The sequence below is a fragment of the Oncorhynchus keta genome, chromosome 35, assembly GCF_023373465.1.
Source record: "Oncorhynchus keta strain PuntledgeMale-10-30-2019 chromosome 35, Oket_V2, whole genome shotgun sequence".
NCBI lineage: Eukaryota > Metazoa > Chordata > Actinopteri > Salmoniformes > Salmonidae > Oncorhynchus > Oncorhynchus keta.
In genome coordinates, this window is record NC_068455.1 from 10,912,410 (window position 1) to 10,934,565 (window position 22,156).

Consider the following 22,156-nt stretch of genomic DNA (forward strand, 5'->3'; position numbering starts at 1 on the left):
GAAAGGAGCCAGGTTAGAAGATAATGTGTACTGTAACTAGAAAACGTTTAGATTATTCGCAACTGGGGATGAAGTTATTGATAAAGCGTGTCACGGGTCAACCTATTCAGTTTCTTCTTTCAGTCAACTCACTGTCATAGGTAGCAGAGCATCAGTCCATGTTCTAAAGTCTATTGGTTCTGTTCTATTGTGCTCCAGTGAAAAGTTTTATGGAATGTTGGTCTCCTTCCAGAAAGGAAGTTCCAGAGTTGTGGAACCTGGGAATTTTAGAACCTGTCACATGTTCTGTTCCGAGCATTGCCTGTCATTCGTGGTCAGAACAGATCAGTTCCGAGCATTGCCTGTCATTCGTGGTCAGAACAGATCAGATCCGAGCATTGCCTGTCATTCGTGGTCAGAACAGATCAGATCCGACCATTGCCTGTCATTCGTGGTCAGAACAGATCAGATCCGAGCATTGCCTGTCATTCGTGGTCAGAACAGATCAGTTCCGAAAGCACCTCGCCTTCCTTTTATTCTCCTTATATATGAAAATAAATATTCTGTCTTTCTCTTATCAGCCATTCAGTTGTCACTGAACTCGTCCTCTCTGTCTGTCTGCCCCCTATCTCTTGCCATATCTCTGTTCCAGATACTGCCTCACATCCTTCAGGTTGTAGAAGAAGGGTCCTTTCCCACCCAGGTAGGCAATCTTCCTTCTCTGCACGATGCACACCCTCTCGTAGGACACGCCGTAGGCTACGTTAGCATTGTTGTCCATGCAGTCAGCCACCAGCTGGCACTGAGGCGGAAGGCTGAAGGCCTCAGTCAGTTTCATGGCCGCCACCACCCTCTCCTCCAGCGACCGGTGCTTCCTAACCTCGAAGGAGCATGGGCCCATGGTGGGTGCCACCCAGCCATCTGAGGGGTGCGCCTCGTCGATGTAGACCAGCAGAAAGTCAGCCACGTTAGAGAACTCCTCCACCAGCCGCCGGAAGGCGGGTAGGTGGCTGATGAATGGGGGTCAGGTGGCCGAACCGAAGTTCACCACAAGAGGGCGCTCTGATGACTCGAAGTCCAGCAGGCGGCACTCGTCTCCAGGATGACGGGCCGTGGTGGTGGTCACACTGCTCCTCCGCCGGACACCATGGTTACCACCGCTACCAGGAACCTTCACCACTTTGGAGTTGGGTGCCTCACTGCCAAGTTTCACCTACATGGGGATAGAGAGGGGAGGAGAGGAGTGAGAGGAGGGAAGGAGGGTAGGAGAGGAGGGAGAGGAAGGAGGGGAGGGAGGAAGAGATAAAGAGAGTTTGGTTATCAGCTGGTCATCTTGAGCTGTACCGTCTTTCTGAAAGAAATGAGAAGCTTGATGTCGCCAGTCAATCAAGACACAATAATATGCACACTACAGGTGGTTGGTGGCACCTTCAGTGGATATCATGTATTATTGATGTGAATCACACTGCTGCTCTCTCATGTAGCTATTTGTGCCTTACTGATTGTGGTTGTGGTGGATGGCTGTTCACAAACATATATATCATCGCCACTATGGCCAATTTATTGCCTTACCTCCTTTATCCTACCTCATTTGCACACACTGTATATAGACTTTTTCTACTGTATTATTGACTGTATGTTTGTTTATTCCATGTGTAACTCTGTGTTGTTGTATGTGTCGAATTTCTATGCTTTATCTTGGCCAGGTCGCAATTGTAAATGAGAACTTGTTCTCAACTGGCCTACCTGGTTAAATAAAGGTGAAATAAAAAATATAAAAAATAAAAATGTGTGTATTTTATACCAATAATGGTTGAATTGAATAATTGTAAGCTGCCTATCAATTGTTGTTTTTGTCGACCAGTGGCCAGGGCTCCTGCAACAGCTGCATCGTGTGGATCCCAGTCTGTGGAACAGAAGCCTGATGACTTTCTCCCTTCTATACTCCTCTCTGGTATTGTGCTCCATACTGTCAACAAAGAGTTTATTTAAGAAGGCCACGAGTTGGGGCTTTCATTGCTCAATCTAATTCATGCTAAATACATTTTCTTTCTCCATAGGCCTAATGGACACAAGGTCAAACTTGTGCTCTTTGGTAGACTTAAACAGCTGAAAATTATCAAGATATCAAAGTGTCACCAACAAAAACGTAAACAATATTCCTATAGCAACCAATGGTAGCAATGAGCTCAATCAGTCCTCCATGACAACAAGATCATAAACAACTGAGTTGGCTCTTGTCAGCTCGGGAATTCAATTTTGAAACCTTCCAGGTTACTAGTCCAACAATCTAAGCACAAGGCTACGCTGCCGCCCCAAATAAATTATTAGTACTGAGTTTGGGAAATCAAAACAATTACGTTACCGACTACAATTTTGGACAGGTAATGGAGTAACTGTAACAGATTACATTTAGAAAGTAACCTACCTAGCCCTGTGTGTGTGTGTGTGTGTGTGTGTGTGTGTGTGTGTGTGTGTGTGTGTGTGTGTGTGTGTGTGTGTGTGTGTGTGTGTGTGTGTGTGTGTGTGTGTGTGTGTGTGTGTGTGTGTGTGTGTGTGTGTGTGTGACTGAATGGCAGAGGCAGAGGCAGGGACAGAACGACAGAGGCAGGGACTGAACGACAGAGGCAGGGACTGAACGGCAGAGGCAGGGACTGAACGGCAGAGGCAGGGACTGAATGGCAGAGGCAGAGACTGAACGACAGAGGCAGGGACTGAACGGCAGAGGCAGGGACTGAATGGCAGAGGCAGAGACTGAACGACAGAGGCAGGGACTGAATGGCAGAGGCAGAGACTGAATGGCAGAGGCAGAGACTGAACGACAGAGGCAGGGACTGAACGGCAGAGGCAGGGACTGAATGGCAGAGACAGGGACTGAACGGCAGAGGCAGAGACTGAACGACAGAGGCAGGGACTGAACGACAGAGGCAGGGACTGAACGACAGAGGCAGGGACTGAAAGGCAGAGACAGGGACTGAACGGCAGAGGCAGGGACTGAACGACAGAGGCAGGGACTGAACGACAGAGGCAGGGACTGAAAGGCAGAGACAGGGACTGAACGACAGAGGCAGGGACTGAACGACAGAGACAGGGACTGAACGACAGAGGCAGGGACTGAACGGCAGAGGCAGGGACTGAATGGCAGAGACAGGGACTGAACGGCAGAGGCAGAGACTGAACGACAGAGGCAGGGACTGAACGACAGAGGCAGGGACTGAACGACAGAGGCAGGGACTGAACGGCAGAGGCAGGGACTGAACGGCAGAGACAGGGACTGAACGGCAGAGGCAGGGACTGAACGACAGAGGCAGGGACTGAACGACAGAGGCAGGGACTGAACGACAGAGGCAGGGACTGAACGACAGAGGCAGGGACTGAATGACAGGAGCAGGGACTGAACGACAGAGACAAGGACTGAACGAGGGGGCATGAGAGATTGAAAGAGAACGAGAGAGGATGAAGCGATAGAGAGAGTGTGACAAAGTGACAAGGACACAACAGAGGATCAGACTCTCAACAAGGGGACAGAGGGGAGAGGCAGGGGATTCCTCTACCAAATTGCCCCAAACTAGACCAACAAGGGGACAGAGAGGGGAGAGGCAGGGTAGTCCTCTACCAAATTGCCCCAAACTAGACCAACAAGAGGACAGAGAGGGGAGAGGCAGGGGAGTCCTCTACCAAATTACTCCAAACTAGACCAACAAGGGGACAGAGAGGGGAGAGGCAGGGGAGTCCTCTACCAAATGACTCCAAACTAGACCAACAAGGGGGCAGAGAGGGGAGAGGCAGGGGAGTCCTCTACCAAATTACCCCAAACTAGACCAACAAGAGGACAGAGAGGGGAGAGGCAGGGGATTCCTCTACCAAATTACCCCAAACTAGACCAACAAGAGGACAGAGAGGGGAGAGGCAGGGGAGTCCTCTACCAAATTACCCCAAACTAGATCTACAAGAGGACAGAGAGGGGAGAGGCAGGGGATTCCTCTACCAAATTACTCCAAACTAGATCTTACAAGGGGTCAGAGAGGGGAGAGGCAGGGGATTCCTCTACCAAATTACTCCAAACTAGACCAACCACATTCTTTAGTGACGAGCGTCGTGCACGTGTTTCATTCACCTCCTATAAGCCATTCACATCCATTCTGTTAATGTTCTTATCTGTCAAAATGCCTGTAGACGTAAGAGGATCTGTGTAAGTACCCACATGTCTACCTGGTGTGATGCCTGGTGTGATGCCTGGTGTCTGGCTGGCACTGACACACTGGTCTCTGTTTGGTTTGGGAGTTAAAATGTAACTTTTAGGACAAGCCAGACCTCTGAACTTCTGAGTAACAGAGGGGTGAATGGCCCTCATGGTTTTGACTGTCTGGGGACCAAAGTTCATCACGTTTTAGATCTGATAACCTACATTTTGAATTTGATATTAAAGTTCAACGTTTAAAGGACAGGACATGGGCTCAGATGACCAGATAAGAAGAAGTCAGTGATGCAGATGTATAACTGTCCTGTTAAAATGAACGACTGACCTTCTAAAAAAAACGATACAGTGCTTTTTGAAAGGTTAAGATTAACAGAGAACTATGCCTATAACCGTTGAGATAATTGTATGCTGACACATACCAACTTTTCCAGGTGATGCCACTCGGACACTTTTAGAGGACACTATTTCGCTAGTCTTGCATACACAAGAGTAAAATGATCTGTGAATATGTCCATGAGAGATTACTATCATATTGGAACATTACCCAATACCTGTGGGTCTGTTGAACACAGTTGTACCCACCACACAAGTTGCTACAACTCACAGTATAAGCACAAACTCTCGCTTCAGTGTAGCCAGCAGTGTTAACATACATGGTTTATTACCTGTTTGTAAGGTCCAGCAGAATGCTGTTTATATGACAGTATACCAGTGTTCATTACCTGTTTGTAAGGTCCAGCAGAATGCTGTTTATATGACAGTATACCATTGTTCATTACCTGTTTGTAAGGTCCAGCAGAATGCTGTTTATATGACAGTATACCATTGTTCATTACCTGTTTGTAAGGTCCAGCAGAATGCTGTTTATATGACAGTATACCATTGTTCATTACCTGTTTGTAAGGTCCAGCAGAATGCTGTTTATATGACAGTATACCAGTGTTCATTACCTGTTTGTAAGGTCCAGCAGAATGCTGTTTATATGACAGTAATGACATTGTTCATTACCTGTTTGTAAGGTCCAGCAGAATGCTGTTTATATGACAGTATACCATTGTTCATTACCTGTTTGTAAGGTCCAGCAGAATGCTGTTTATATGACAGTATACCATTGTTCATTACCTGTTTGTAAGGTCCAGCAGAATGCTGTTTATATGACAGTATACCAGTGTTCATTACCTGTTTGTAAGGTCCAGCAGAATGCTGTTTATATGACAGTAATGACATTGTTCATTACCTGTTTGTAAGGTCCAGCAGAATGCTGTTTATATGACAGTATACCATTGTTCATTACCTGTTTGTAAGGTCCAGCAGAATGCTGTTTATATGACAGTATACCATTGTTCATTACCTGTTTGTAAGGTCCAGCAGAATGCTGTTTATATGACAGTATACCATTGTTCATTACCTGTTTGTAAGGTCCAGCAGAATGCTGTTTATATGACAGTATACCATTGTTCATTACCTGTTTGTAAGGTCCAGCAGAATGCTGTTTATATGACAGTATACCAGTGTTCATTACCTGTTTGTAAGGTCCAGCAGAATGCTGTTTATATGACAGTAATGACATTGTTCATTACCTGTTTGTAAGGTCCAGCAGAATGCTGTTTATATGACAGTATACCATTGTTCATTACCTGTTTGTAAGGTCCAGCAGAATGCTGTTTATATGACAGTATACCATTGTTCATTACCTGTTTGTAAGGTCCAGCAGAATGCTGTTTATATGACAGTATACCAGTGTTCATTACCTGTTTGTAAGGTCCAGCAGAATGCTGTTTATATGACAGTATACCATTGTTCATTACCTGTTTGTAAGGTCCAGCAGAATGCTGTTTATATGACAGTATACCATTGTTCATTACCTGTTTGTAAGGTCCAGCAGAATGCTGTTTATATGAGAATATACCAGTGTTCATTACCTGTTTGTAAGGTCCAGCAAAATGCTGTTTATATGACAGTATACCATTGTTCATTACCTGTTTGTAAGGTCCAGCAGAATGCTGTTTATATGACAGTATACCATTGTTCATTACCTGTTTGTAAGGTCCAGCAGAATGCTGTTTATATGACAGTATACCAGTGTTCATTACCTGTTTGTAAGGTCCAGCAGAATGCTGTTTATATGACAGTATACCATTGTTCATTACCTGTTTGTAAGGTCCAGCAGAATGCTGTTTATATGACAGTATACCATTGTTCATTACCTGTTTGTAAGGTCCAGCAGAATGCTGTTTATATGAGAATATACCAGTGTTCATTACCTGTTTGTAAGGTCCAGCAGAATGCTGTTTATATGACAGTATACCATTGTTCATTACCTGTTTGTAAGGTCCAGCAGAATGCTGTTTATATGACAGTATACCATTGTTCATTACCTGTTTGTAAGGTCCAGCAGAATGCTGTTTATATGACAGTATGACATTGTTCATTACCTGTTTGTAAGGTCCAGCAGAATGCTGTTTATATGACAGTAATGACATTGTTCATTACCTGTTTGTAAGGTCCAGCAGAATGCTGTTTATATGACAGTATACCATTGTTCATTACCTGTTTGTAAGGTCCAGCAGAATGCTGTTTATATGACAGTATACCAGTGTTCATTACCTGTTTGTAAGGTCCAGCAGAATGCTGTTTATATGACAGTATACCATTGTTCATTACCTGTTTGTAAGGTCCAGCAGAATGCTGTTTATATGACAGTATACCATTGTTCATTACCTGTTTGTAAGGTCCAGCAGAATGCTGTTTATATGACAGTATACCATTGTTCATTACCTGTTTGTATGCGTCCAGCAGAAAGCTGTTCCATATGGAACGGAGCCCCGCCGAGGTCAGCATGCGCTGCCACTCTCCCCCGCCGCCGCCAGGGCAGCTCAGCAACGACACCACGCGCTTCACCAGCACCACCGAGTCGTAGAGCGCGAGGAACAGGCAGTTGGAGAAGAAACCCGGCAGGATCTGGAGGGTGACCAGCAGGTCCACGCTGGCAGCGCCCATTTGTTTAGGCTTCTGTCCCCGGACTAGACCGATGATGCGTCTCGGTTTTAGCTGCTTTCCAAGAACATGCCGCGAAGACAGGTGCTCCTCTGCTGTTCCCCGCTCACTGTCTGACACTGTCAAACACTAAATATGTCTCTGTCCCCTCTCTCGAAGGTGCAAGGTCTTTATGCTACTGCTCGCATTTCAACGGAGTGCGCTCTAACTTGATTTGGAGCACATAAATTAATTGTCACCCGGGATAAAAAAAAAAAGAAGCAAGAGGGCTCAAGGAGCGTATTCGAGGGTTGTGCGCTGCGCTCCGCTTGTGCCAAAAGTTGTATCTAGCTGGATTTGTAATTGCTTGTGTGCTCCAACGAGTTAGCCCTCTCGGCTGTAAATCTTTTTATACCGTAAATTATTCGCCTCGGTGATAGAGCTCCAGGCGTATCTTGTTGTAAGATCATGACGTCAGACCGAGTGCTACCCCCTCGCGCTTCTCGGTAATATAACGCATGGAAACGGAGAAGGGTGGCCAACCCTACAAGGAACTTTAGAAATGTATGTGAAAATACAAAATACAGTACAGCGTCGTTAATAACAAAAAAAATAAAAATCATAAAAAGTAACAAAGATTAAAAACAATACATTTCTAGACTAAATTAAATTAAGATAGACCAAATAAATACCAGTAAAATGCATGTGCAGTTTTGATTTTTTTAAATACTTATTTTTTCGCAAGCCCTTTCATACGTCCTATTCAATAAAATATGAAACCACTAAAACAACCATTTGATCTTGTTTTATTGACTGCCTTTGTATTTAACATCTCATCTCATTCTCAGCTATCTTATAAAACGAAAAGAGTGGACAAAATTGAAAGCAAACTTGTACCCTGTGTTTTTCTAGGAAAGAGTAAATCAGGGGCCCGGGTGGAATGAACAACACCTGTCTCTCTCCCCCTTCAGCTGACACAAATTAACTCCTCTTGCCAAGCGCAGTGAGCCCACCAGGAAAATAAAGATGATTAGTAATGATTAGTAATTAGTAATTGTCATAGTCGCTGGACATCTGCCATGTGAGATATTCAGACCTTTTATGAACTCATTATATAGCCACCCCTCATGATCACTCACTGCTTTAGACTATTGAAAAGCACCCCGGGGTGCTTAGTCTAAAACACCATCCAGAACCCCTACAAGCCATTACGGGCACAGGGTAAGATTCACCCACCTCTGGTCTCAAGTGATGTCCCCAAAGTCCTTTCCTTATCTCCATTCCTTCTTCTACACGGATCTGAGAGGACTTTCTTGTGTTTCGGACTTCAGATGACTGGAAGGAGACGAGAGTGAGAGGGGGGATAATTGAGGTACGACCCAGCCAGCTTGATGCTTCGTATCCTCAGTCTTCCATACATCCTGCCTAATCTCTTCCCCTGCAGAAGCTTTATACCTGGTACTGTATACAGAAAGCCTGTTCCTCTAGGCCATAAAGAAAGTCCATGGGGTACAAGCCAATGGCTGCACATACAGGATGTAATGTCATGGCCACAGGAGGTTGGTGGCACCTTAATTGGGGAGAATGGGCTCGTGTTAATGACTGGAGCAGAATCTGTGGAATCGTATCAAATACATCAAACACCTGGTTTACATGGTTTCCAGGTGTTCAATGTCATTCCATCTTCTCCGTTCCGGCCGTTATTATAAGCCCATTCTCCCTACACTGGTCATGGTCGTTATTATAAGCCCATTCTCCCTACACTGGTCATGGTCGTTATTATAAGCCCATTCTCCCTACACTGGTCATGGTCGTTATTATAAGCCCATTCTCCCTACACTGGTCATGGTCGTTATTATAAGCCCATTCTCCCTACACTGGTCATGGTCGTTATTATAAGCCCATTCTCCCTACACTGGTCATGGTCGTTATTATAAGCCCATTCTCCCTACACTGGTCATGGTCGTTATTATAAGCCCATTCTCCCTACACTGGTCATGGTCGTTATTATAAGCCCATTCTCCCTACACTGGTCATTGTTGTTATTATAAGCCCATTCTCCCTACACTGGTCATGGTCGTTATTATAAGCCATTCTCCCTACACTGGTCATGGTCGTTATTATAAGCCCATTCTCCCTACACTGGTCATGGTCGTTATTATAAGCCCATTCTCCCTACACTGGTCATGGTCGTTATTATAAGCCCATTCTCCCTACACTGGTCATGGTCGTTATTATAAGCCCATTCTCCCTACACTGGTCATGGTCGTTATTATAAGCCCATTCTCCCTACACTGGTCATTGTTGTTATTATAAGCCCATTCTCCCTACACTGGTCATGGTCGTTATTATAAGCCATTCTCCCTACACTGGTCATGGTCGTTATTATAAGCCCATTCTCCCTACACTGGTCATGGTCGTTATTATAAGCCCATTCTCCCTACACTGGTCATGGTCGTTATTATAAGCCCATTCTCCCTACACTGGTCATGGTCGTTATTATAAGCCCATTCTCCCTACACTGGTCATGGTCGTTATTATAAGCCCATTCTCCCTACACTGGTCATGGTCGTTATTATAAGCCCATTCTCCCTACACTGGTCATGGTCGTTATTATAAGCCCATTCTCCCTACACTGGTCATGGTCGTTATTATAAGCCATTCTCCCTACACTGGTCATGGTCGTTATTATAAGCCCATTCTCCCTACACTGGTCATGGTTGTTATTATAAGCCCATTCTCCCTACACTGGTCATGGTCGTTATTATAAGCCATTCTCCCTACACTGGTCATGGTCGTTATTATAAGCCCATTCTCCCTACACTGGTCATGGTCGTTATTATAAGCCCATTCTCCCTACACTGGTCATGGTCGTTATTATAAGCCCATTCTCCCTACACTGGTCATGGTCGTTATTATAAGCCATTCTCCCTACACTGGTCATGGTTGTTATTATAAGCCCATTCTCCCTACACTGGTCATGGTCGTTATTATAAGCCCATTCTCCCTACACTGGTCATGGTTGTTATTATAAGCCCATTCTCCCTACACTGGTCATGGTCGTTATTATAAGCCCATTCTCCCTACACTGGTCATGGTCGTTATTATAAGCCCATTCTCCCTACACTGGTCATGGCTGTTATTATAAGCCCATTCTCCCTACACTGGTCATGGTTGTTATTATAAGCCCATTCTCCCTACACTGGTCATGGTCGTTATTATAAGCCCATTCTCCCTACACTGGTCATGGCTGTTATTATAAGCCCATTCTCCCTACACTGGTCATGGTTGTTATTATAAGCCCATTCTCCCTACACTGGTCATGGTCGTTATTATAAGCCCATTCTCCCTACACTGGTCATGGCTGTTATTATAAGCCCATTCTCCCTACACTGGTCATGGTTGTTATTATAAGCCCATTCTCCCTACACTGGTCATGGTCGTTATTATAAGCCCATTCTCCCTACACTGGTCATGGTCGTTATTATAAGCCCATTCTCCCTACACTGGTCATGGTCGTTATTATAAGCCCATTCTCCCTACACTGGTCATGGTCGTTATTATAAGCCCATTCTCCCTACACTGGTCATGGTCGTTATTATAAGCCCATTCTCCCTACACTGGTCATGGTCGTTATTATAAGCCCATTCTCCCTACACTGGTCATGGTCGTTATTATAAGCCATTCTCCCTACACTGGTCATGGTCGTTATTATAAGCCCATTCTCCCTACACTGGTCATGGCCGTTATTTAAGCCATAGGCTTTGTTTTTTATATGCCATTTATCCACGTGAGGGCACAGTCACCTTACAAAGGCTTAGGAGCAATAGATTGTTTCTTATGTCCAAAGAGGTGACACAATTGCCAAACATTTCAGTTTGGCAACAGTATTACCTTAAATCATAGCAGGGTGACAGATTGTTAAAATCTATAGAGGTGACATCTTGTTAAACACCTAGGTCAACCTTTATCTCAGATTGTCCCATATAGAGGCTCTATAGATGATCATACTGTCTGTTGATAAGCAAATGTTTGCTAAGGTTACGGTTAAGGTTTAGAATAAGGGTTAGGGCTAGGGTTAAGTTTAGGGTTAGGATAAAAGTTAAGGGTTAATGTTAGGGTTATGTTTAGGATTCGGATAAGAGTTAAGTGTTAAGGTTAAGGTTAGGGTTAGAGCTACAGTTAGAGTTAGTGGAAAGTTAGTTGAAATGTTGTATACCTAACGGTATAGCATAACGGTATAGCATAACGGTATAGCATAACGGTATAGCATAACGGTATAGCATAACGGTATAGCATAACGGTATAGCATAACGGTATAGCATAACGGTATAGCATAACGGTATAGCATAACGGTATAGCATAACGGTATAGTGGTTATAGGGCAGTTACATGTATATATAATCATCAAATGCAATGTTGTTAATTCTAAAGAGTGGTCTCCATGGTCAAACATTCAATTTGAATCTGACTACGTAGTGTTATAAAATGGTGACAATGCATTGGTTTCTGTGTCACATAAGATGTTTACCCAAGTAAGCCAATCTCTTTTTACGTTATTTATTAACCTTTACTTATCCAGGAAGTCACATTGAATTCAGAAGACCTATTTCATGAGGGAGACCTGATTAGATAGAGAACACTCTGATGATTCTGTTTCGTTGGCTGTCAATAGCTGATGAAATGGAGTTGCTGTGGATGTCAATAGTTGATAAAATGGAGCTAGCATTAAGGTCATTGATTGATTGATTGAAATTATTTGAAAAGGAAAAGTAGTAGGCTGCTCAGGTCGGAGCCAACAGGTTGGAGTTGAGCTAAAATTAGATTAGGTGTTAGGGTTAGATGCTGGGGTTGGAGCTGAGATTAGATTAGGTGTTAGGGTTAGAGGCTGGGGTTGGGGTTGGAGCTGAGATTAGATTAGGTGTTAGGGTTAGAGCCTGGGGTTGGAGCTGAGATTAGATTAGGTGTTAGGGTTAGAGGCTGGGGTTGGAGCTGAGATTAGATTAAGTGTTAGGGTTAGAGGCTGGGGTTGGAGCTGAGATTAGATTAGGTGTTAGGGTTAGAGACTGGGGTTGGAGCTGAGATTAGATTAGGTGTTAGGGTTAGAGGCTGGGGTTAGAGCTGAGATTAGATTAGGTGTTAGGGTTAGAGGCTGGGGTTGGAGCTGAGATTAGATTAGGTGTTAGGGTTAGAGGCTGGGGTTGGAGCTGAGATTAGATTAGGTGTTAGGGTTAGAGGCTGGGTTTAGAGCTGAGATTAGATTAGGTGTTAGGGTTAGAGACTGCGGTTGGAGCTGAGATTAGATTAGATTAGGTGTTAGGGTTAGAGACTGGGGTTAGAGCTGAGATTAGATTAGGTGTTAGGGTTAGAGACTGGGGTTGGAGCTGAGATTAGATTAGGTGTTAGGGTTAGAGACTGGGGTTGGAGCTGATATTATGTGTTAGGGTTAGAGACTGGGGTTGGAGCTGAGATTAGATTAGGTGTTAGGGTTAGAGACTGGGGTTGGGGCTGAGGTTAGATTAGGTGTTAGGGTTAGAGGCTGGGGTTGGGGTTGGATCTGAGATTAGATTAGGTGTTAGGGTTAGAGGCTGGGGTTGGAGCTGAGATTAGATTAGGTGTTAGGGTTAGAGGCTGGGGTTGGAGCTGAGATTAGATTAGGTGTTAGGGTTAGAGGCTGGGGTTAGAGCTGAGATTAGATTAGGTGTTAGGGTTAGAGACTGGGGTTGGAGCTGAGATTAGATTAGATTAGGTGTTAGGGTTAGAGGCTGGGGTTGGAGCTGAGATTAGGTGTTAGGGTTAGAGACTGGGGTTGGAGCTGAGATTAGATTAGGTGTTAGGGTTAGAGGCTGGGGTTGGGGTTGGAGCTGAGGTTAGATTAGGTGTTAGGGTTAGAGGCTGGTGTTGGAGCTGAGATTAGATTAGGTGTTAGGGTTAGAGGCTGGGGTTGGAGCTGAGATTAGATTAGGTGTTAGGGTTAGAGGCTGGGATTGGAGCTTGGATTAGATTAGGTGTTAGGGTTAGAGGCTGGGATTAGAGCTGAGATTAGATTAGGTGTTAGGGTTAGAGGCTGGGGTTGGAGCTGAGATTAGATTAGATTAGGTGTTAGGGTTGGAGGCTGGGGTTGGAGCGGGGATTAGATTAGGTGTTAGGGTTAGAGACTGGGGTTAGAGTTGAGATTAGATTAGGTGTTAGGGTTAGAGACTGGGGTTGGAGCTGAGATTAGATTAGGTGTTAGGGTTAGAGCCTGGGGTTAGAGCTGAGATTAGATTAGGTGTTAGGGTTAGAGGCTGGGGTTGGATCTGAGATTAGATTAGGTGTTAGGGTTAGAGGCTGGAGTTGGAGCTGAGATTAGGTTGGGTGTTAGGGTTAGAGGCTGGGGTTGGAGCTGAGATTATGTGTTAGGATTAGAGACTGGGGTTGGGCCTGAGATTAGATGAGGTGTTAGGGTTAGAGGCTGGGGTTGGGGTTGGAGCTGAGATTAGATTAGGTGTTAGGGTTAGATGCTGGGGTTGGAGCTGAGATTAGATTAGGTGTTAGGGTTAGAGGCTGGGGTTGGGGTTGGAGCTGAGATTAGATTAGGTGTTAGGGTTAGAGGCTGGGGTTGGAGCTGAGATTAGATTAGGTGTTAGGGTTAGAGGCTGGGGTTAGACCTGAGATTAGATTAGGTGTTAGGGTTAGAGGCTGGGGTTGGAGCTGAGATTAGATTAGGTGTTAGGGTTAGAGGCTGGGGTTGGAGCTGAGATTAGATTAGGTGTTAGGGTTAGAGGCTGGGGTTGGAGCTGAGATTAGGTGTTAGGGTTAGAGACTGGGGTTGGAGCTGAGATTAGATTAGGTGTTCAGGGTTAGAGGCTGGGTTTGGAGCTGAGATGAGGTGTTAGGTTTAGAGACTGGGGTTGGAGCTGAGATTAGATTAGGTATTTTAGGGTTAGAGGCTGGGGTGGGAGCTGAGATTAGGTGTTAGGGTTAGAGACTGGGGTTGGAGCTGAGATTAGATTAGGTGTTAGGGTTAGCGGCTGGGGTTGGGGTTGGAGCTGAGATTAGATTAGGTGTTAGGGTTAGAGGCTGGGGTTGGAGTTGAGATTAGGTGTTAGGGTTAGAGTCTGGGGTTGGAGCTGAGATTAGATTTGATTAGGTGTTAGTGTAACAGTACTCTTCTGGCATTGTGTACAATCAGTCATCGACACGGAACTCCAATATGTAGCACCAGTCATGTAGCTTTATTCTGTTAGGAACGGCACAAAATTGCACGTCATGCAATGCCCGTCTCACCATCCAACTCTGCACTCACGCACTGTACAAAATATATGAACCCCCCCACCAGACACAGTAAGTTGCTAGTTAGTACTGGCAGGAATTCTTTACAACCAAATGCACAACAAATATTCTCCAAAAACCGCTGCATCTTGTGTGTGAACATTTACAATTTGATATAAATTGTACATGTAAATCATCACTTGGGAGCATAAAATCACTTTTGACGTACGGTGCTTTGCAACCAACAACTTACCGCTGGTTTGGTGCTTGTTCACTGGGACGATTCTAACTGGAACATCCCCCCTCGTAAGCAAGCTACGCAAACCAGCCAATAAGATGCCATGTTGAGTAGGTGAAGGCAAGACAAACTCAAACCAAAAACCCATTGGCTTAACAATAAAGTGGCAAGGGGAATCACCAATATAACCCTGTTACATTAGGGTTAGAGTCTGGGGTTGGAGCTGAGATTAGATTAGGTGTTAGGGTTAGAGGCTGGGGTTGGGGTTGGAGCTGAGATTTGATTAGGTGTTAGGGTTAGAGACTGGGGTTGGAGCTAAAATTAGATTAGATGTTAGGGTTAGAGGCTGGGGTTGGAGCTGAGATAAGATTATGTGTTAGGGTTAGAGGTTTGAGGCTGGAGCTGAGGTTAGGTGTTAGGGTTAAAGGTTAGAGGCTGGAGCTGAAGTTAGGTGTTAGAGGTTAGAGGCTGGAGCTGAGGTAAGGTTCAATTAGGTGTTATGGTTTGAGGTTAGAGTCTGGGGTTGGAGCTGAGATTAGATTAGGTGTTAGGGTTAGAGGTTAGAGTCTGGACCTGAGATTAGATTAGGTGTTAGGGTTAGATTGATTGAAATGATTGGGGTTGGAGCTCAGATTAGGTTAAGTGTTAGGGTTAGAGGTTGGGGTTGGAGCTGAGGTTAAATGTTAGGGTTAGAGGTTCGAGTTTAGAGATTGGGGATGGGGTTAAGGACTGTGTGTTCCTACATGTAGCTCTATTCTTGTCGTCTCTTTAGATGTGTGGATATTGTAGCCCTACTCCTACACCACTAACCCAGAAAACTCTAGCTGGGCCAGCAGAACAATGCTTTTCCTGTCCCCTGTTCTCTCTCTGTTTCTCACTCTCTTTCTCTCACTCTCTCACACAGAGGCAGACAGGCAGGCAGACAGTTTTGATAATGCTCACTTTGTGCTCACTCATCTATCATTAGAAGGCACCAGGACTGGTGGTGTTATCACTCGTTACAGCATACCCTAACACAGAAAAGCTATATTTGCACGTGAGGATTTTGGCAGTGTGACGAGCATGTGAAGGAGGGAGCGGGGAAAACATAGGGAACAGGAAGGAACAAGGGAAACAGGGGAGTCACACTTCAAATAGAGCTCCAAAACAACAGCAGGATTGATGGGCAGGGTAGCAAATCCAGTGGACGGTGAACTTTGTCTCGCCTGTTTAGCTCTCTCTCCTCCTCTCCTTCTCTCATAGTCTCTCATCCTGTCTCTGTCTACCCACACTCTCCCTCTCTCTCCTCTCTCCCCCTCTCTCTTTGTCTCTCCAACCTCCTCTCTCTCTTTCTTTCTTCCTCTCTCTTTCTCACTCTCGCTCTCTCCTCCCCCTCTCTCTAGCCCTTCTCTCTCCTCCCCCTCTCTCTGTCTCCTAGCCAGCTGTTGTACCGGTCTGGTCTTCTCAGACTCTTTTTATATTCCGCTCACATTCAACGTTTGGGTCATGGAGTTCTTCCCAACCCAACCCAACCCTTCCTTTGTCAAAGCTCTCTGCCTCTCTTCTTCCCTTCTTTCTCTCATTCCCCCTTTCCCCCTCTCCTTGAGCTCCATTCCTGTCGCAGCCGTCCGACAGGCAGCCAGCTCTCGCTAAGTAAGCTATGTTCACTGTGGGGGTTAGTCAACATTAGAGATAATGTCAAGTCATTCAGTTCCCAAAAAGCATACCGAATGATTTTTGAACAATCATATTTGAAATGCATGAGAAAGGCCATAATGCGTTATTCCAGCCCAGGTGCAATTTAGATTTTGGCACTAGATGGCAGCAGTGTATGTGCTAAGTTTTAGACTGATCCAGTGAACCATTGCATTTCTGTTCAAAATGTGTCAAGACTGCCCAAATATGCCTAATTGGTTTATTAATAAGTTTTTCAAGTTCATAACTGTGCCCTCTCCTCAAACAATAGCATGGCATTATTTCACTGTAATAGCTACTGTAGATTGGACAGTGCTGTTAGAGTAACAATAATTTAAGCTTTCTGCCAATATCAGATATGTCTATGTCCTGGGAAATGTTCTTGTTACTTACAAACTCATGCTAGTTGCAGTAGCGCATATAAACTCTACTATCCCGCGGATGGGACACCTGTAAAGATCCATTTAAAGACTATATAACACAAACAGTAAATATTTTTGCATTATTACGCTTCATTAAAATTATACTGAACAAAAATATAAACACGCAACATGCAACAATTTCAAAGATTTTACTGAGTTACAGTTCATATAAGGAAATCAGGCAATTGAAAAAAATGAATTAGACCCTAATCTATGGGTTTCACATGACTGGGCCTGGCTCCCACTGTGGAACCAGGTCCATCCAATCTGAATAAGTTTTGCCCGACAAAATTAGTTATCAGCAACCCACCCTCCTCCCTCAGACAATCCCGCAGGTAAAGAAGCCGGATGTGCAGGTCCTGGGATGGCGTGGTCTGCAGTTCTGAGGCCGGTTGGACGTACTGCCAAATTCTCTAAAATGGAATTGAAGGCAGCTTAATGAACATTAAATTCTTTGGCATCAGCTCTGGTGAACATTCCTGCAGTCAGCATGCCAATTGTAAGCTCCCTTAAATCTTGAGACATCTGTGGAATTGTGTTGTGTGACAAAACTGCACATTTTAAAGTGGCATTTTATTGTCCCCAGCACAAGGTGCACCTGTGTAATGATCAAGCTGTTTAATCACCTTATTGATATGCCACACCTGTCAGGTGGATGGATTATCTTGGTAAAGGAGAAATGCTCACTAACAGGGATGTAAACACATTTGTGCACAAACTTTGAGAGAAATAATATTTTTCTGTGTATGGAACATTTCTGGGACCTTTTATTTCACTTTACATGTTGTGTTTATATTTTTGTTCCTAATACTTTAAAGACTATTATAATAATAATAATATATTTTATTTGTGCATTTTAAGATATTCAAACATACCTTATGTGGTATTCAGGCTAACCTTATGCGGTATTCAGGCTAACCTTATGCGGTATTCAGACTTACCTTATGCGGTATTCAGACTTACCTTATGCGGTATTCAGACTTACCTTATGCGGTATTCAGACTTACCTTATGCGGTATTCAGACCTACCTTATGCGGTATTCAGACTTACCTTATGCGGTATTCAGACTTATCTTATGCAGTATTCAGACTTACCTTATGCGGGTGCTAAATAGGCTTTGCAGGCGTGATTCCCTTGCAGCCACTGATAACATTTAATTCAGCACCAATTGGTAGATTTAAAAAAAACTCTGATCTTGTATATTATGTAGGGTTAGGAAAGTATTTATGAATAATAAAAACACAGGGTTGGAGAGCCTTTATGCACAGACATGACAGAGGAGAGAAAAGCAAACTGACAACGTAGGCTAATGGAATGATGGAAAATAAAACGTAAAATGATACGTGCCTTTTTTTTTCACCTAAAATTACATACCCAAATCTAACTGCCTGTATTCTCAGGCCCTGAAGAAAGGATATGCATATTATTGTTACCATGTGAAAGGAGGTCTTTGAACTTTGTGGAAATGTGAAAGGAATGTAGGAGAATATAACAGAATAGATCTGGTAAAAGATAATTATAAGAAAAAAAACATCTGTTCTTTTGTATTTTTTTGTACCATCATCTTTGAAATGCAAGAGAATGGTCATCATGTATTATTCCAGCTCAGGTGCTATTTAGATTTTGTGCACTAGATGGCAGCAGTGTATGTGCAAAGTTTCAGACTGATCCAATGAACCATTGCATTTCTGTTGAAAATGTCGTGTCAAGACTGCCCAAATGTGCCTAATATGTTAATTAAATTAATAACTTTTCAAGTTCATAACTGTGCCCTCTCCTCAAACAAAAACATGGTATTATTTCACAGTAATAGCTACTGTAAATTGGCCAGTACAGTTAGATTAACAAGAATGTAAGATTTCCACCAATATCAGATATGTCTATGTCCTGGGAAATGTTATTGTTACTTACTTGTTACTTAATTAAAACGACTCAGTAGGTTTGGTGCTATATACTGTTATTTGTGCATGGCTACAGAAGCCTATAGCTTAGTCAAACATTACAAGGCCAACATTTCATAAACTTTACTGTGGAAAAGATATGTTGATATGCTTCAGTTTGCTGCCATATGACTTGTCACCAGAAAATATAAGAGTAAAATGAATCTAAAAACTACTTCCATGAAAATCGTCTGTCTTCAGTTGCAGCACTCACTACTGAGTTCCAAACTGCCTCTGGAAGCAATGTCAGCACAAGAACTGTTCGTCGGGAGATTCATGAAAAGGGTATCCATGGCCGAGCAGCCGCACACAAGCCTAAGATCACCAATGCCAAGCATCGGCTGGAATGGTGTAAAGCTCACCACCGTTGGACTCTGGAGCAGTGGAAATGCGTTCTCTGTAGTGATGAATCCCGCTTCACCATCTGCCAGTCCGACAAACGAATCTGGATTTGGTAGATGTCAGGAAAACGCTAACTGCCCGAATGCATAGTGCCAAATGTAAAGTTTGGTGGAGGAGGAATAATGGTCTGGGGCTGTTTTTGATGGTTTGGGCCCCTTAGTTCCAGTGAAGGGAAATCTTAATGATACAGCATGCAATTATATTCTAGATGATTCTGTGCTTCCAACTTTGTGGCAACAGTTTGGGGAAGGCCCTTTCCTGTTTCAGCATAACAATGTCCCCATGCAAAAAGGGAGGTCCGTACAGAAATGGTTTGTCTAGATCAGTGTGGAATAACTTGACTGGCCTGCACTAAGCCCTGACCTGAAACCCATCGAACACCTTTGGGATGAATTGGAATGCCGACTGCGAGCCAGGCCTAGTCGGCCAACATCAGAGCTCTTGCTCCCCGCAGCAATGTTTCAGAAGAGTGCAAGTTGTTATAGCAGCAAAGGGGGGACCACCTCTATATTAAAGCCCATGATTTTGGAATGAGATGTTCAAAGAATACTTTAGTCACGTAGTGTACTTGTTACTCAGACATTATTTGATATTGAGATAAAAACAGCTGCAATGGGTCTTCAAATGAATCCGGGCAGTTCCCACTCCTCTCGTACGTTGGACTGTGAGTAGAGGGCACAGGAAAGACGGGAGAATATGAGTCAAAATAAAACATGCATTGTGGCGGATTCGTACCCACGCCGAAACGGGACATGTGTGCAGTGGGGAGAGAGTCAACGTGACCTCACCGCATGCTGTTAAACAATCATGTGAGCCAACTTTGATAAATGTACAAATGTCACTGATGGATACAAAGGCAACATGCATATAAAGTCAATATTTACTCTAATTACAAAGATGTATGAGTGCCAGGCTAAATCCTATAAAAAAATGGGCTCCAGAAATGCAAACATGGAGTTTGGATACGAGTTTGGTTATATGATCCATGACCTGATTTGGATGGAGACTGTGTTAGAAACAGCAGCTGAGAATGATATTTCAGCACACGGGGTCTTCACTACAGGAGCTGGTCAGAGCTACTGAATGTCCTTGGTCTAAGCTGGGCACCACTGACCAACATGGATACCAAGACAACACTGAACAAGTATTGTTACATGAGTCTTTCTATTGCATAATGAATGGTTATTGGTTGACAGTAGACAGAAGCAGACGTTATGATGAGGGACTTACAAGCTATGCAAAACACCAGGCATGTAAACATTACACATGTATAAGAGACTTATATAATAACAATGTAGAACTGCAGTCTTATAAGGAATAGCTGTCTGCATCGAGAAAAGGTAAACAATGAAACATACCCCTAGATCTCATGCCTAACACAGACGCAAGCAGATACACACACACACACACACACACACACACACACACACACACACACACACACACACACACACACACACACACACACACACACACACACACACACACACACACACACACACACACACACACACACACACACACACACACACACACACACAAGCATCAGAATGCTTTCCTCAAATATTTACTTTAATTACAAAGTTGTGTATGCACCGGGCTACATCCTACAAACAATAAGCTCCAGAAATGCAAACACAGCAGTTGGATATGACCATGTTTATCTAACCAGATTTGGATGGAGACAGTGTTAGAAACAGCGGATGATATTTCAGCACAGGGGGTCTTCACTAGAGAAGCTGGTCAGAGCTACTGAATGTCCTTGGTCTTTTTATTTATTTTACCTTTATTTAACTCGGCAAGTCAGATAAAAGAACAAACTCTTATTTTCAATGACAGCCTAGGAACAGTGGGTTAACTGCCTGTTCAGGGGCAGAATGACAGATTTGTAGCTTGTCAGCTCAGGGATTTGAACTTGCAACCTTTCAGTTACTAGTCCTATGCTCTAACCACTATGCTACCCTGGGCACCACTGGCCAACATGGATATCAAGACAACACTGAACAAGTATAACTTCTAACATCATCATCTATGTACTGTACACCATTTAGCAGACACTTTGATCCAAAGCAATTTACAGTAACATTTTACATATGAGTGGTCCTGGGAATCAAAAACACTATCCAGGTGTTACAAGCAACATGCTCTACCAACTGAGCCATAGAGGACACTACAATTGAAGAGTCACTTTCTTTGACCAATACCAACGACAGGCATATGAATCAGAGCTGCACATACAACGTTCATTGAACATAATCTGACATTCTCAAAATCCCTTCTTTAACTTTTCTCCTCCCCCAATGGCAAACATTGTTTTAGCCATTGAGTTTGTAAACTACGACTCACGCCATAAATCAGCACAATCTACACTTGTAGTTTTTCAAAATGCTGGGGTTTCAAAGCTAAAATTGGGATCATGTATACTGTGCTAATTACCACGCAAACTCTAGTAACAGAGAGCAAGGTAAAACACGACAAACTTAGCAGAACTAGTTATTTGTGGTAAATGCACGGGGGACCACCATCTTTATGCTCCTCCCATCCAAATACGTTACGAAAGTGGATACATCATTTGTTGACACCAATCTAAAAAACAACCACTAATTTCACTGTTTGTTTCTGTTTTTGTCTTGTTGCTAAGAAGTCTGCTGGCCAATAACACACCCCTTTGCATACCTATAACGTGAATATGGAGTGATTCCATACCAGACCTGGGATCAAATACTACAATGAACACAAATACAAACACATGTAAAGTGTTATTGGTCCCATGTTTTCATGAGCTGAAATGAAAGATCCCAAAAATTGTCCATACACAAAAAAAAGGTTATTTCACTCTCAAATTTTGGGCACACATTTGTTTACATCACTGTTAGTGAGCATTTCTCCTTTGCCAAGATAATCCACCCACCTGTCAGGTGTGGCAAATAAAGAAGCTTGATTAAACAGCATGATCGTTACGCAGTTGCACCTTGTGCTGGGGAGAATAAAAGGCCACTCTCAAATGTGCATTTTTTTTGTCACACAACACAATGTAACAGATGTCTTACATTTTGAGCGAGAGTGCAA

The 22,156-nt window shown here is 43.6% G+C and overlaps 1 protein-coding gene across 1 annotated transcript in view; it reads right to left on the bottom strand.

The window, feature by feature from the left end:
- LOC118371923 (type II iodothyronine deiodinase-like) overlaps positions 1-7,582 on the bottom strand; it is a 7,625-nt gene extending 43 nt beyond the window's left edge. The window contains exons 1-2 of the mRNA XM_035757581.2: positions 6,959-7,582; positions 1-1,192 (exon numbers count right to left, since the gene is read on the bottom strand). The exon at positions 1-1,192 is cut by the window's left edge and continues 43 nt beyond it. Coding sequence (XP_035613474.1) covers positions 605-1,192; positions 6,959-7,180 — 810 coding nt within the window. The 5' untranslated portion in view covers positions 7,181-7,582 and the 3' untranslated portion in view covers positions 1-604. The remainder of the gene's footprint in view (positions 1,193-6,958) is intronic.
- Positions 7,583-22,156: the final 14,574 nt, after the last annotated feature.